The sequence below is a fragment of the Labrus mixtus genome, chromosome 18, assembly GCF_963584025.1.
Source record: "Labrus mixtus chromosome 18, fLabMix1.1, whole genome shotgun sequence".
Taxonomy (NCBI): domain Eukaryota; kingdom Metazoa; phylum Chordata; class Actinopteri; order Labriformes; family Labridae; genus Labrus; species Labrus mixtus.
In genome coordinates this window covers 19,968,515-19,984,685 of record NC_083629.1, presented here as the reverse complement: position 1 = coordinate 19,984,685, position 16,171 = coordinate 19,968,515, and the positions used below count along the sequence as shown (strand labels likewise).

Below are 16,171 nucleotides of genomic sequence, written 5' to 3'. Positions count from 1 at the left end.
AATTACACAACAACGCCATTGTAAAATTATATAGATCTCAAGGGATGTATTTGACAAATTAGGTCTTAAAGATTTTAGTCCTATCATAGTGTTTCCTATAATCAACACTGGGCTGAAGCAATCATTTAGCTCACGGGGGGGGGGGGGGGGGGGGAACTAAATAATCAACCTTCAAATATTTTCACTCAAAAACCATTCTGCATTTAAATTCTACTGGAATCCAACTAGTTTATGCAAACAAATAGCCGTCAGAGCAAACATTCTTATTGCTTAACATCATATTTGTAATGTTTAACAAACCTTCTGAGTCTTCTTTACAGTACATCATCATCATCCTTGGTCCAATTTACATAATTTGCCAGAGGCATTTAAAGCACTACCTTCACTGGTGATGTAAAAGGTGTTGATGATTCTGGGGGCACCACCAGCTGCAGATGGCCCCTCCAGATTCCTGTAGGTTGTAGGAAATCATTAAGAAAAGCCTGGACCAGTATTCTCTCAGGGCCGTGGAGTTCCTGTCTGGAATTGTGTTACTTATGACTGAGTCAGTTTTAAGAGCAGTTTAAAATGTCATATTTATCTATGGTAGTCATAATAGCATATATATGTTTTAAAAGTGAAGTTTAAATTTAAGTAAAAGCTAAATACTTATTCTTGAATTTAAAGCAGCCTGGGTGACTAAATTCAAAGGAAAACCAGTGGTAAAAACTGTTTTTGCAAATGTATTATTAAAAAATTGTTTAATTATTTATTATTAACCTGCACCATCAGTGCAAGAAAACGGAAAGCTGTTGTCAAACAATGTGATATTATTTTCAGAAATTGTGGAAGGCTGTATTCATAAACATACACATTCCTCCCTCTACTCTCTGTGCTTTTGTGCATTTCTCCGTCCATTTTACTTCAGCTGTAACATACGCTGTCGGAGTGTATTGGACTTTAGGGTAGGCTACGTGGCTTATGAGAGAGCTTATGTATTTAAAAGTCAAAATACCTGCCTCTGTATCGCTTTCATTTGACGACAATCCTGTGACGCTTCTGAGATGCAGGGAGTGACTGAGCAGCGGCAGCATGTCCACGCTTGACACCGCCTCTGTACTGCGATGTAGCCAATCACCTGCTTGCATACTCAGCGCTCCAGGTTGAATCGACCAATCGGCGCACCGCTCACACTAAAGTCACTTCTTCAACTTCCTAGCGGGAAGCGGCTAACGGGAACTAACCACAGGCAGCAGGAATAAAAGGTAAACAAACACATTTGACATGATATTTATCGTTCTGAACACATAATTGAGAATGTTTGCATGCATTAGTCACTCGATAATCCTTCAAGGGTAAGAAAAACACGTGTTATTCTGCAAAGTGTGAAGCGATAACTTAAAGCTACGTATGGATAGCAGTGCAGGTACAGGTGTTTTTTTTTTTGACAAGCTGCCAGTCACCTGAGAGTGTCCGTTGTTTAACATGCTCACTCTCTGACACAGCAGGTAAAAGAAAAGGACGATGAAAATACCCCGAGCTGAATATAAAGAGATAGCAAGATGGACAGAGCAACTAAGACCAACCCGTCAGTGTATGAAGCTGCTGAAGGACAGATTTACAAAGTAAGTGATTAGACATAAAGGACTACAATTGATCTCTGCTTCCGCACATGCGCGGTTGTAGTGTGTGTGTGTGTGTGTGTTCATGTATGGAATGATGATGAAATTGCATAATTCCTCTGCATGAGTATCCTTTTATTTTCTTGTAAATTGTTAGTCGTTGTTTAAAGCCTGAAATACAAAATGCACATTATTACAGCTATTCACTGTTCCTAAATTAAGTGAAAGTCTATATTCTTATTTTTGGGGATACATTTGAATATTAGATTATGTTGATTATTATTGTTTACGAGTTATTTCCATTCGTTTATGTTTGCTACTTGGGGCATAAAGGGTGGAGTCTGTCGTACATGGGTGTGTCTATATAGCCAGGTAGCCAGGTGAGACTCAGGTAGGCACCTAATGGGTTAATGTTTTTTTTTTTAACCAGGAAGCCAGGACGCAATGGCAGGATGACAGGGCAAGAGAGACAGCAGCGTTTTTTTGTTGTTTGTTGCCTGCTTGATGTCTCTGGGTAAAATAAACCGCCCTAAAACCTTCAAGCATCATCTGGACACTTATTAATATATCCTGCGTGAGATTCGCCCTCTAGGTGCCTCAGTGACTTTATTATGAGTTTGTGTTAAGTTTATAATTTGTTTGGAATTTTTGTTATTTATAGACTATAGATATCGCCACGACACGTATGTATGCATTTGTTGTAAATTATGTGATGGAATATACCGCCCCGCTTGCAGCACTATTTATCCTTGTGGTTCTTTTTTTTATCCTAATTTATTTATTATTTAAATCCAAATTTAATCCACATTTTATGACCACTAATTAACTCCACGCGGTATTCTGTAAATGCTTCCACCAAGCACAGCGTTAGCCAATGTTTTGCCATGCAGCGGGAGGGTGCACATCCAGGAATCGAAGCGAGAGGTTAATGGTTGTGTTTGCCTTTCTCCTTGACACTGAGGGCCCTCACTTTATTGAACGTAACACGTGTAATCCCCGAAGGCCACCGGGACACCACGGCTGATCCCGTCGAGGTCACTTACAAAGTCGTATGCATTTGGAGCTTCCTACTTCCATTGTGCCCTAATCACCAATCTAGAAGAAGGTATCAGGTCCCCAAAGAGAACACGGCAAAGCTTGAGCTTGCCTTTGTTCTCGGCATCAGCTTTTTACAGAATATGTCATGCGTATAAAGTTCATCCAATATCCTGTATGTTTGGGCAACCACCACCAGGAGGTCCTTCTCGTGTTTATTTTGAGTTTCCTTTCTCCCTTTGGTTTCTTTATCCAAACTGTCTTTAACAAACATACTAAATTCCAGTTTTCAAAAAGTAGTACTGTGTGTTGGGTGTAATAATTAAAAGAAAACATTTGAGGTCTTTCATTCCAATAATTCTACATGATCTCTCTCCCAGAGGTGCTGGCTTTTTTGTTTAGTCTTGCTGGTTATTGTTATTATTTCGTTCACCATAACCAATCTTGGGGAGGCCCTTGCTCTTTAAAATCCCTGAGTCTCGTCACTGGGCCTGACAGACAGGCGCGGCAGCAGTGTTTTCACAGCCTGCGAAATTATTCTGGTTGTCCAATCAGCTGAGCTGGGCTCTGGAGGGTTAGTGATTGGACTGGCAGGAAATCAGGCTCTTAAGACATAACATATCGACTAGGCCATCCATCATCTCTTAGCATGCGCTCAGGCACGGCAGTCAGCCACCCCCGCCCCACACCCTCCTGTCCCCTCAGACTGTGTGGGAGCCCTGCCACTGCGTAAATATTGGCCAGGCTGGGGCTGGCAGGCGGGGGGCGGGTGGGGGTGGCAGGGGTTTTGTTGTGGACAAGCTTTCACTGAGGGGCTGGGCGAAAGACTGGTTGGGTTATGATAGTCAGACAGATAGAAAAGACAGGTAGCTGGATCTAAAATCATTTAATATTACACAGCGAGGGTTTCCAAAAGAAGCAAAGTTGAGGGAGCTGATTGTTTACTAGTATATGGCCTGTTTTCTTGCAGACAACATGACTATTACAGTGTTACTTTATACATTTAACATATATAGAAAATATTGTGTCTTATTCCTATGCTTACTTATGAATACAAACATCCACCAGAATAATAAATGTTTAATTATTTAAGAAATGCATTCTAATATCATGTAGGGATGGACTCTAATTTGTATTATCTGTTATTTACATTAAGTAAAATCATATTGTGATGGTAACATGCTAATGTGTTGTCGACTTTATTCATGACAAAAGTCGTGCAAAATGTAACTGATTACATTCATGTTCCTGAGCAAAAATTATGCTATTAAAAAAGTAATACTGTAATTAAAAAAAGTGCATGCAAAGTCTGTCATGCAGGAAAACAAAATGTTTAATGCATCACAATATTCAGTTCATGAAAAATATTTTTATAGTTTCTCCGAAGTTTTCAATGTCAGCAGAACACATATTGAGTAGTAAAGAGATTTAATGATGCTATTTCTTTTTCTCCAAACAAACAGAACATTTGAGATGCAGATTCACAGGAAAAGCCATAGTTCTTCACTCTCTGAATGCTTCATTTAGTTCAAATCTCATTTGTAATCATTGCTTTTGATTATAGACTTAAAGGGAGGAAAATTTAAACTTCCGAACAATAAGATTGTTATTGGCCATTTCAAGGTAATTTCCACGGACGGTCTGTCAGTCTCTCTGTTGTAGTATGAGCAGTGGGAGGAGAGGGGGAGTGTCCCATAGACAGACAGAGAGAGACCGATTGCGATGTGGAGTCCCTCATCTGTAACGGCTGCATAACACAGATGTTGGGAGTCATCTGTCAGCCTGGCCTCTCTCGCCGGGCCCGAGCTGCTCTAGGGGGAAAAGAATTGGACACGGTGCTGTCACTTTTTACCCCCACTCACAATGGAGGGACATGCAAATATCAACCCCCATTCTTGCCCTCTCTTCCTTGCCCTCCTCTTAGCCAGCCGTGCTGTCCTGCCTTGTATCTGGACCGCGGCTAGTCAATGGGAGGGGTCGGGGGGGGACTCATCGCAGGCCAGTTTGCGGGGGAAATGTGACATCAGTCCCATCACGTCCTTCTCTTGCCACGTATTAGAATTGGAAATGATGGGCTGCTCTCTGAGGCCTTGCCCGGCTTCCCTTGGGTCTAGAGGGGACCCCAGTCCTTCCACCCTTTGTCCCCAGAGAGAGTCTGTGTAAGAGGGGCGAGAAAAAGAGGGAGGGAAAGTGAGAGTCCTCTGTGTCCTTCTGTGCTGTATTATGAATGAATTTGGATGTAATGATTACTCCCACCCCCCCACCCCCCCCTCTCTTTAAAATGCCATTCAGCTCACTCACTCATATGCCTTTCACAGTCATGAATGTAGGAGGGTGTGCAGAAAAGGGGGCAGATGCCTCAGTTTTAAAAATGCTTAAAAAAGTAAAGTGTGAAGCATCCCTCCCCTCTAGACACACACTTACTTACACACACACACACACACACACACACACACGCACACACACATGCACACACATGCACAGAGCTCCCTGGTGAGGAGTCCCTGAACGTTTTTCGAATCGGGCCCTAATGTGCCGTTTTCATCAGCACTGAGGCGGGCTGCAATATGGTGCCGGGGCGCGCTCGGGGAATATGAATGTTGATTAAGCATGCGTTCAGCCCTTTGAAATTCTGAAGAAGTGTCAGAATAATGGATGTTGAGCAAATGTCAAGCATTTGTTAATTTCTCTGTTATTTGGGGTTTATCTAGCATGATCTTTGGAGAGTAAGCGAGGGACAGGGTTGTTGTGGCATGTGCCATTGATATGGTGATTTCTTGGCTGCAGACACTTTGTTTTTGATGGTAATATCTCGGCTCAGGATGAAGCTTAGGGACCTGCTCATTGATTATTTATTGTGGGTGTAGTGTTTATCTATTTCTTTTTAAAGCGTTGGTTAAAACCTAGGGATTTGGTAACAGGCACGAGGCATTCAATCGGCAATCTATTTACAGTTAGCTCAACTTAACGGTAGAGCTGCAACATATATTCAAACTACCAAGAGGTTGTTGACTATGACATTGTTGCCAACACAATTATTAATTGATATGAATTAAATGTATTATTTATTATTGTTAAATTTAAGATATAAATTTGAAATTTCAGCTAGAAGTTTTTAACTACTCATACTTTAAAAATGTTTAGATTTCTTACCTTCCTTTTTGGCAGTAAACAGAATATCTTTGGTTTCTCGGACAAAACAACATATTTTGGGACTTTTATTCATTTATTGGCAACGTTTCGGTACTAGACTTTCATCAGATAAAAAGTACGCCAAAATGGGCATGACATTGGCTACAAGCCTGCAACCAATCATCATTATGACATCAGCTCTGAATCATCAAATGAATAAACAAATAGACATCAGCTTCTCGGTTGAGAGCACACATACACAAAAAAGTCTAGAAAAAATAACTGCCCGAAGAGGAAACTCTAAATATTTTCTCAATACACAATTTTCAGTTCAGTGGAAAATAAAGACCCCAAAAGGCAAACCAAAATCCAAACACAAAATCAGAAACGCTGAAGCAGATCGAAAGCTCAGGAAATGGCCAAATGCTCTACTACGTACTTGTCTTATGAAATGGATGTGTGACATTTTTTTTTTTTAGGGTTAGGGATAACCCTAACCACATCTTTCAAATGTATTAGACCAAAAAACTAATTGACACATTTTGGAAATATGATCACTGATGACAAACACTAGCTGCAGCCCTGCTTTTGTAGTGAGTTAATCAAACAACCTGATAATGTTTATTTTTGTAATCTATCTATTTCTGCTATCCCATCATGCATGGCATAGGTGTGAAACCCATTGCAAAGCCTATCTATCGATCAAAATAGTTTACCTTTATATGACTCACAGTTGCCCATGACCAGGATTCCCTTAAGCACTGTTGGCTTTTATAAGATTCATTTTGGTTTATGGCTTATTATATGGTCAAGTAGTCAGAACATGTGCTGGCCTTCATTAAAATATCTAACAATGTACAGTCATAGTCAAAGTGACTCATTATGTTCCCTGTAAAAAATCAAATGAATGTTTTCAGTTCTCTTAACTTTAATACAGATTGTCTGGATTTGGCTCTTTAAATGTAAATAATGACCTCTTTATAAGTCTTAAATATGTATAATTAATAACCACTTCTGGGGCTAGATGTCACACTTGGAGTGTTTCTAAATTCAACTGATTTCCACTATGTTATCTCAGTGGAATCAACTGAGTTGCCAGTAGCTCCTGTTAAGGTAGAACTCAGCAGATTTTTCTCTAGCCTGGAAAATGGCAATGACATTACCCAGAGACTGATCTAGTGCGGAGCCTGTGGGGGCAGCCCCCCGATGGCCCCCGGTGCACCGCATCGCACTTCAGGCTGCCCGTAGTGAACAAAACACAAACTGGCAGTTGGGGCTTTAGGGTACAGCTCTTGAAGGCTGCGAGGCTGGCAAACTAATTCCACAGCTTCATGCGGTTAGATGAGCACTGGAAGGGTGAAGGGATGAATGAAGTGTAAGCAGAGAGGGGAGAGCTGGAGAAAGAAGAGAAGCTGTGCTGACTTCACAACTTCATGTCAGGGCTAAGGAGTTCATGAATAATAGATGCAATCAATTACTTGATTAGGAAGCACCGGAATGACTACTTCCTCTTCATATCTTAGGGATGTTGTCCAAGCACACTCTATAGATTGTAAAGCCTTTTCGGCTCATTGGGCTAAAAACACTGAGGTAAGCTGCCTGTTGCTCAAGTATGGTGTAGTGATTAGGGACACTTTGTTGAAGGATTAAAATGGTAGTTTTTGGATGGCTAAACAAATTAAGATCGTTTTTTCTTTGTCTTATGGAGGCAACTAATTGATAAAATAATTATACACACAAATTGAGCTGTCCTCTTTAGGGTGGGAATCACAAGGTAACACATGATAATATACTGTATGATACACAGATGGTACTCGGACGGGCCGCCCAAGTATATAAATGTTGTTTAAATGTATAAATAAAATCGCTGAATGTGAGATAGATATGAGGAGAGAGAGAGATAGAAGTCTGCTGACTGTAGGTCCCTCCCCTTAATGCACAGACTGAGGTTCAACATGTCATGTCAAAGTGAGGCGGTAACGCTTTAGATAAGGGTCCACAAATCATCATAAATGTATGTATGAAATATCAGTAATGAACATAACAGTATCTACATAGATTAGTTAATGCATTAACAAAGGTGTTTCAAACATCATGAGTCATGTGTTGAGATGTTTATGATTTCTTCAGAGGCAAGTCTTCCATTAAAGGGACAAGACAAAAAACGGAAAAAATCTGTTGAGTCCAAGCGTTGGGAGTCATGATTACGTCAGCATTTCTTCTTCATGACTTCATCGTGTTTGCTGACCCTAAAACGAAGCGGAGCAATGATCTGTCTTTAACATCCAGTCACTGGTGGTACTGTGGATAACACTTGATACGATGCATAATGATGCAATACGATATGATAGGATAGGATGGGTGACATGTGGCCCGTGGCCCACGGTAATGATAACATCACAATTATCACTAAGGAGTCTGTGATCATTGATATAATGCAAGACGATCATTCAATGATCATCATGATATTGGATTAATCGAAGAATATTAAATACCTGTAAAAAGGTAGATTGCAGGATGAATGTATTTGTTCACCTGAATCTGGTGTCAGTTTCACCTCTTACCCATCGGTCTGACATTATCCCGCTTTCTTCTTCTGCTTTTTTCCCCTCTGTCAACTTCCTCTTTGGCCAATTAACTTCTGTTCATGTTACCCACATTTATGTCCAATAAGCGCTGCTGCAGCTGTGAGGAGACATGAAGTAGGGGCTTGGTGATTGAACATTTGCAGAAAGATGTTTCGAGCACTGTGTTATATTTTTTAAATATCAATATTTGCCTTTAGCGATTCAATAATTGTTACATACGAATCAGGACAACAATAAATGGCTTATTTTTAATATATGTATATATATTTTTTTCCACCTCCTAACGTGCTCTGTGAATGCATCAGTGTTCTCCTTCAGCTCCCAAAGCCACACACACACACACAGAGGGAAACCTACAGCATAGCGCACCACAGTTCAGCGGGGCAGCCATGGCAGAGTCCTTTGCCCCGGGATCTCTCTGCATACTGGGATCAATTGCAAAAAGAAGAATGAAACAAATTGCCCAGAATGGTACAAGTTCCCCAGCCACGCTTCGGGGAAGTAGGCAATTGGTCAGCGTAATGTGTTTCTTTGCCAGACCAGTGGACGCTCGCCACTTGACGGATAGCACGGACCTCATTTTCAATCTCCACGCGAGTTTGCGGAAGCAGCAATGACAATAATTACACTATAACAATGGCAACGCGTCGTAATGGTTCTAATGTGTTTTGTCACGCACAGAGTTAGAAGATTCAAAGCTTTCAGGAGGAATCACAATTAGCGGGGTGATGGCGGGATCTCTCCTGCTCTTTTTTGCCACCGTTGTATAACAGTTCTGACATCTCGGGGGAACCTAAGCAGACAGAAATGTAAAAGATTGTAATAAAGTGAAGGGGGCTGTGCAGGGGTCATATTTTCCGTCTATTAGGACAACAGTAGGCAGTGAGATGTCCTGTTGTGCTTCTGCTAAAGCCATTTCTAGTCCGTAGTCCCCCACAGGCTTGTAGGATTGTATGGCCTTCCACAGAGAGATGGTGGAGGGTGGGGGTCACTATCAGTAAATGCAGAGGAATGTGCACTGAGTCAGTTTTTAAAAATATATAAAGCTGCTTATTTGTCTCTGCAAAAACATTCATGAAATTATAATAAATAATAAGACATCACTGTAATTCTCTCACATTGCATATAAAACTGATGTTGCATTGATCGCAATGAAAAGAAGGCTTGCCTGGGAAGAAGACAGTTTTGCAAAAAAAAACAAAAATTGAACTAATTTACGCAACAAACACGTGTGTGTGCAATTGTGCAAGTATTTGTTTGAAGCTGCATGACACACTGAGACTTGTGTTTGTTTCTATGTGCTTGTCAAAATACATCACATTTATACATCAATGCATAAAGAATTTTTTGTTTTGGTACACATTTGTTTTGCTGCTGATGACGGTAGGCTTAGCTGAGAAACAGATGTTAGCATTTTGCCTATCAGCATGTGCAATTAGCAGCATTTGCATATCCAGAGTGTTCACTTAGCTGCTTTTTTCACTTTATAAAATATTGATCTGCATGGCAGTAGATGCTTAACATATTATTGTAAACAATCATCCTGCTGGAGTGAAATCCTAAGATCTAATACAAAGATCTAGCAACATACTGTTGGTGTGGGTGGGAATTAAACAAGGTAATAAAGCTATGAAATATTTCCAGGCACTTTGTAAGAGTAAATCATTCGATGCTTGTCATCCCCCTTTTTTTTTAAATAACTTCATATCCATTAGAAAAATATGTGCTATGCCTCAATTAGCCAGATCCATGCCCTGAAGAGTCACACCATGCAACACTCTCTGCATGCAGATCCACCAAATGCTAAGTACTGTCGCAGCATATGATACCAATGCCATTAGCCAGGTGGCTTTCATTACCTAAATTACAGCTATTGTTTATAATTAATTATTTGTAAATAGAAAGATTTTCTAATATAATTGATAGCTTGAATTTCCCCCATCTCCTATTAATTAGGTTGATGGGATTTTCTCGCCTTTTTGCGGCTGTTTTTTCGCCGGTACGCCTTAGACGCTGATCCACTCTGAATGCACCAGAAGATAAGGCAATTCAACACTCAAACGTGGATTTGTCAGATTCATAACCAGTGGATAGCCTGACTTAATAGAGCCTAAAGCTCTGACCAGACAGGCATACCAGCTCAGTGACAAAGTGAAAGTCCCTAATTGTTTTTAATTTAATCTGCTGCTTTACTATTTTGGGTGCCAGTGCATATTAATGCTCTGTCTTGTGTTGTAAGGAAGGGTAATTAGGTTGAGAGTGAATGATTCCCTAACCACTCTTCTGTCTCCCAACCTTCTGTTTCTCCATGTTTCTAAATTATATCCAAGAGGGAAGGAGGTTTATTTTCTCTGCTCCCATAAAGGTCAAAGTAAAGATGTGCTGTGATGTCACAGACTGTTTCTGAAATGATTCTTAAAATATCTTCATGGTTTGCTTTAATACATGTAAAAAAAAAAATGTTGGTTTGGAACACAAATGAGTAAATCCCAGTCTTATTTTGCAGCACAGTAATGTAAGCTTTGTCAGAATTATATTAAGGATTAAGATTATTATTTTTTTATTTTAATATAATGAGTTTACAGAGTCCAGGCTCCCCATAAGGTGATAGTCTGTTTTTTTTTTTCATGATAAACTCTAGAAAGATAATTGTCAAGTTCAACAAAAGCTAAAATAAAATAAAGTCTACACTGTAAAATTTACTGAATAAATAATTCAAATTAACCTTAAAAAATAAGGTAAATAGAACTTTTTGACCTTAGTACAGTAAAATAGAAACTTTTTATGTAGTAGACCTATCCTTGAGTTTAAGCTACTGTGATTACTTTGGTAGCAGTACATTGGAGCAGCAGTCTGTAGGGGCTTGTGTTAGAAACTGGAGGGTCGTGGATTCAAGTCCCCCGTTCGGACTAAGTTTGGAAGTTGGTCTGGTAGCTGGAGAGGTCTGAACTCACATCCTGATTACTGCTGAGTTGCCCTTGAGCAAGGCACCGACCCCACCAGGACCAGCCCAGGAGCGCTCGCTGTAGGCAGCCCCCTCACTCTAACATCTCTCCATTAATGCATGTCCATAGGATCCTGTTTGTATGTATTTCAGCCTGTGTGTGAAGCATATTCATCAACAGAGTGTAAAATTGAATTTCCCCTTGCAGGATTAATAAAGTATGTCTTCTTTTTCTACAGAATACTGGATACATTAAGATAGTTGTACTGATGTCTTAGCACAGTCTAATAAGAATTACTAATTCAAACAACTAAATAATTTAAACGCTTTATTACATAAGAGCAGTACCAAAGCAGACAAAAACTGAATATTTTCAGTATAACTGTATTCATTTTATAACCTCTTGAAAAGGGCTGAGTCCGGCCACTGCAGGTATTATGATGCTTAACTCAGATGTATTGCAGTAAAAATGTATTGCCACTGTGCAGGAGGCAGATGTGATCCCCATTGTCAGACTGCTCTTGGCTCCATACATTAGCATAAAGTAAGCATACTGTCCCCACGAGAGCACAGGTTGGATATGCATTAATGTAAACCCGGCAATAACTTACTATTAATGTCGCTTAAATGGGGGAAAAGACATTATACAATATGAGTGCAGTGTAAAACTTGACCGACTCTATAAAACGCAGACAACTCTTGGTTTGGATCCAGGTACCTTCTCGCATGTCTTTACATCGCTCTCTACTTTTATTTTATTTTTTAAATCTCTTGCAGTTTTAGGTCTTTTTTTGATTTAGTTACTTGTCTGTGTTTCTGTTGCTTCTGTCTAGTTTTGATGTGGGCAAAAACAAACTGAGGTAAAAAGAAAAACAAGAGTCCCCAACGTTCTTAATGTTTTTAGAGACAGATATGTTTTCCCAGATATTAAGAGCAGTTTATGTCCCTTTAAAGTTAACAGGGTATAGATTTAGCAATTAGGCGGTAATCATGCTCATTATGAAGAGTAATCCATTTAAAACCTAACAGATGTCTGTTCCTACAGGGCGACCGTGATGGTCCCATGCCAACAATAAGGCAGTAATGTTGGTGAAATGTTCAGGTGCAAGGTTGAAGTGTGGAAGACTTTCTCCCCCCCCCCTCCCTTAAGTGTCCACATGTTGACAGTTGACCATTTAATGGCCCACTTAATTGCAGTGGCCCCTTTATCCCCAAGCATCATTGTAAATTAATGCTGAGGCGGCAGTGTTTTTTCACAGTTCCTGCCTCTTCTCCTTCACTTCAAACATTCTGTTCCTTCACTCTTGTGACTTTGTGGTGGAAGAGACTCTTCCGTGCGATGGATCGAAACCCCATAGAGTTTAAAAAGTTGAGAATTAGCTGTTCCCCAGGCAGAGAGAGAACAGTAAAACAGTTTTTAAAAGTGGCATCTGGAGAACCCGGGATGACGTCTTTGGTGGGGTAAGTTGACGTAAACTGCTAAACTAATCCAGCGGTTGACTTGCTTTTATTAAAATATGGTCACACACTCCACACAGAAATCAATGTTTGAGATTTCTGTGGTTTTGTTTACATGTCACATGGTCATTTCATGGTTTATGGTGATTGATGTCACAGGCCTGTGCGGACTCAATAATTCAGCATTTACATACCACTCTCAGGTGAGTAGAAGCGAAAGGTCCATTAAATCCAACAATCAAATGTACCCAGAGCAGTTGGCGGAGACAGAAAACCACTGGAGACAGCACAGAGCAGTTCCTATTGGGATGTCCACTGGTGCGAGGTTGTGCTGCACATGTGGGTTTTCTTTCTTGATATGCAGAGGGTGGAGGCATGTATGATCCAATTAGAATAATATCTGTCACCGCTTTAAATATCTTCGACTCCAAGGATGCGGTGGGGGTTGGGATTGTGGTGTGGAAGGAGCCTGGGAGCCCCCCTCGGAGCTGACTGTTTTCCAGGTTTGCCTCTCTGCCAGGTGTTTGACATTGAATGGAGCTGGAGATGAATGTAACTTATGGCAGCACATGGAATTTACCGACTCCTGGGAATCCAAGCTTCCTACAGTGAAAGTTTCCATTTTCAAAGCCCATCAGTTGCGGTGGGAGGGCTCCAGGACGGCCCATATGCCAGCACTGACAGTGAGGCAGGAGAAGTTTCCCCCCCCCCCATCTGTGTTTGTAGCTCACACAAACAAATATCTCGCAGTGGTCAAGCCCTTTTTCAAAATATATACCAACCAAAGAAATGCAAACACCAATGCGGGTTATGTATCTCGTACCAAATTTGTGATGTATAGTTTTGTTCCTGACGTAATTTGAATAACATCAGAAAACACACTTGCATTAAGAAATATTTAGATTACACTCTCTATCTCTGGGAAATGGGGTTGAAGAATATATTATGTACGTATGAATGAGTGAGAGCAAAAAAGTCGGTCTGTAATTTTCTCATTTCTCATACCACACACATCCTCCCCTTTTCTCTCCTCCCCCCCCCCCCCCCCCCCCACCCCCCACGCCATGGTGGAAGGAATCCTTTGTCAGAGGTGTTCATCTGGAACAACTTTGCCACACTTGTTTTCATGTTCTTTTAGATTACAGGGCAGCTGGCCCCAGCTTTGAAGCTCCCCCTCTCCCTTTGTCTCTGTGCAATGCACTCTGGTAATTAACTTTGTCCTTCTTTTATTTGTTCCAGTCACTCGCAGTCCACTCTTCTGAGCATCTTCTCCCTGGAGTACCAGGTTAGAAGTTTTCTTCCTTTGTGAGCCCTGACAGGTGCCTAATTGAATGATGAATGTCCCTTTATTTCTTTGTAATTGAACTGCCAGCTCTCTGATTGGTTTGGAGAATGCCCCCCCACCACTACCACCACCACCACCACCATACCTCCCCCCCCCCCCACCCCTCCTTCAATCCTCACGTTCATGTTGAGGGTCCTTGCCTGCCTGAGCCTCGGTGGATGTCTGCCAAGCCTTCCCATCCATCTGTCTAATAACATCTAGCCCCTGCTTATTTGGTGGACCTGTAATAAATTATGCTAAACCATTATTATTCTGACAATAATAATTTCCCCGTGTAGTGCGGCTGCGTGTGCTAAATGTTTGCTGACTCGCACTGTCACTGCTGCTTTCCACGGCTGACAGCGGATGATGATAAATGGCCACTGCCGCCAGTGGCAGAAGGCAGCACAGGCAGAAAATGGAGTCATTTATCATCCCCCTGACAGGTGTCAGTCACACTGCCTGTCCCAGTGGAATTACATTTTTTTTTCAGTGTGTAGTAGTTTTTAAATAAGTTGTTTTTTAACCAATGCTCTTCCTCTTTTATCCCCTATCCTCCTCCTTTTTTCGGCAATTGAATTGCATGGATATGTCAGGGAAGTGGAATGTGGAAAAAGGCAATTGTTTGATCGAAAAAAGGGGAAATGAATACAAGGCTTGAGCGAGGGTGTGGGCGGGGGGGCGGGGGGGCTGGGGGGTTGAACAAGGTTGCCTGTGCACACTTTGACCCTGAGCAAACTTATTAAAATTGAATTACGGCGAGACAAGATTCCTTCGATTGTTTATATACAATAGAGGAAAAAGGGGAGCAAAAGCCGGGAAAATGTAATGCAAATTGTTGTTTTTTTTTAAATAAAACACCTCTATTATTATCACTATTAACATCATTTTTATACATTGCATTTTTATGAATAAAAGAAAAACTGTTATAATGACATTTGTGTTCTCTATGTGACAGAAAAGAACCAAAAGAACCATCTCCAGACACCATGCACCAGATGTTATTGAAAGCCACTATCAAAGGTGCTGTATTACTTTATTACTCTTCTGTCTCACACTCTCTGTATATCTTCCTCTCATCTCTATCCCTGTTTTTTTTTTTTTTTTTCTGTATTTGTTGTTATCCCGTCTCCCACTCCTGTGTTCTCTCTTTGTCTCCCCTCGTTCTCTGACTTGCCAAAGTCCCTTCCTCAGCCCGGAGAGTAGGTGGGCCACCATGACAGATATAATCTCCCCCAAACAAATCACCACCCTCAGGATTCATTCCAGACCTCCACTTGCACCTGCTAAGCCCAAGCTCTGTTCTCCATGTCAAATTGAAAGCAGAAAAATAAATAAATAAAACCAGCCATTGGACATTTGCCTTACACGGGCTTATGATGGGATGATTATCGGTAATTCAATGAAAAGGGATGAATTAAAAAAAGAAAGAAGGAGAAACAGGCTGTAGGGTGAAAAGCCTCTTTGCATATTGCAATTAGGCTTTATCTAGCTTATTAGACCATTGTTCTGGGGAAAACAAGGCCGGATAATGCACTTCTAATCCACTTACAACAACAAACCTCAGAGATGATCTGGGGAAGATCTGTGGGGAGCTGCAGTATTAGCTGGCGAGGGAAAAAAGGCTTTTTGGGCGGCAGGGGTTAACTAACTATCATATGCTTGTCTGGCTTCAAGGAAATTTGAAGCCCTTCAAGCAGTGCTGCTTTAACCACACCGAGCCTGCCATATGCCACCGAGGGCAAAGTCATCAGGGACATTAGCATGTCTTGGCTAGCCTGGTCTACTCCCCTCTACCCTTCTGTCTGCCTTTGGTGGCCCATGTTTTTCTTTTTTTTCATTGCTGTTGTTGTTCTTTGTTATAATGAAGGTATCTGAGCCAGGCCAAGGCCCATCCCTCTGCTCATGTCCTGCTGGAGCTGGCCATAGAGGTAATGGCAAAACCTTTTTTCATTTTCTTTTTCTCCCTTTTTCTATTTTCTTATCATCAAACAAAAACAAAACAAAAACTCCTCAACTGTTGGTCACTTTTTCTAAAAAAAAAAAAAAAAAAATGAAGTGGTACGACTTTGCTGCAGGTTCAGCTCCC

General features: G+C 41.0%; 1 protein-coding gene across 2 annotated transcripts in view; it reads left to right on the top strand.

Moving 5' to 3' along the window:
* The first annotated feature begins 1,158 nt into the window (after window positions 1-1,158).
* cdin1 (CDAN1 interacting nuclease 1) overlaps window positions 1,159-16,171 on the top strand; it is a 60,226-nt gene continuing 45,213 nt past the window's right edge. Inside the window, exons 1-5 of one of the 2 annotated variants that reach the window (XM_061062497.1) lie at window positions 1,161-1,244; window positions 1,485-1,604; window positions 13,998-14,043; window positions 15,041-15,105; window positions 15,953-16,013. In XM_061062497.1, coding sequence (XP_060918480.1) covers window positions 1,504-1,604; window positions 13,998-14,043; window positions 15,041-15,105; window positions 15,953-16,013 — 273 coding nt within the window. In that variant the 5' untranslated portion in view covers window positions 1,161-1,244; window positions 1,485-1,503. Of the gene's footprint in view, window positions 1,245-1,484; window positions 1,605-13,997; window positions 14,044-15,040; window positions 15,106-15,952; window positions 16,014-16,171 lie in introns of both variants that reach the window. The other variant, XM_061062498.1, reaches the window with a different exon arrangement.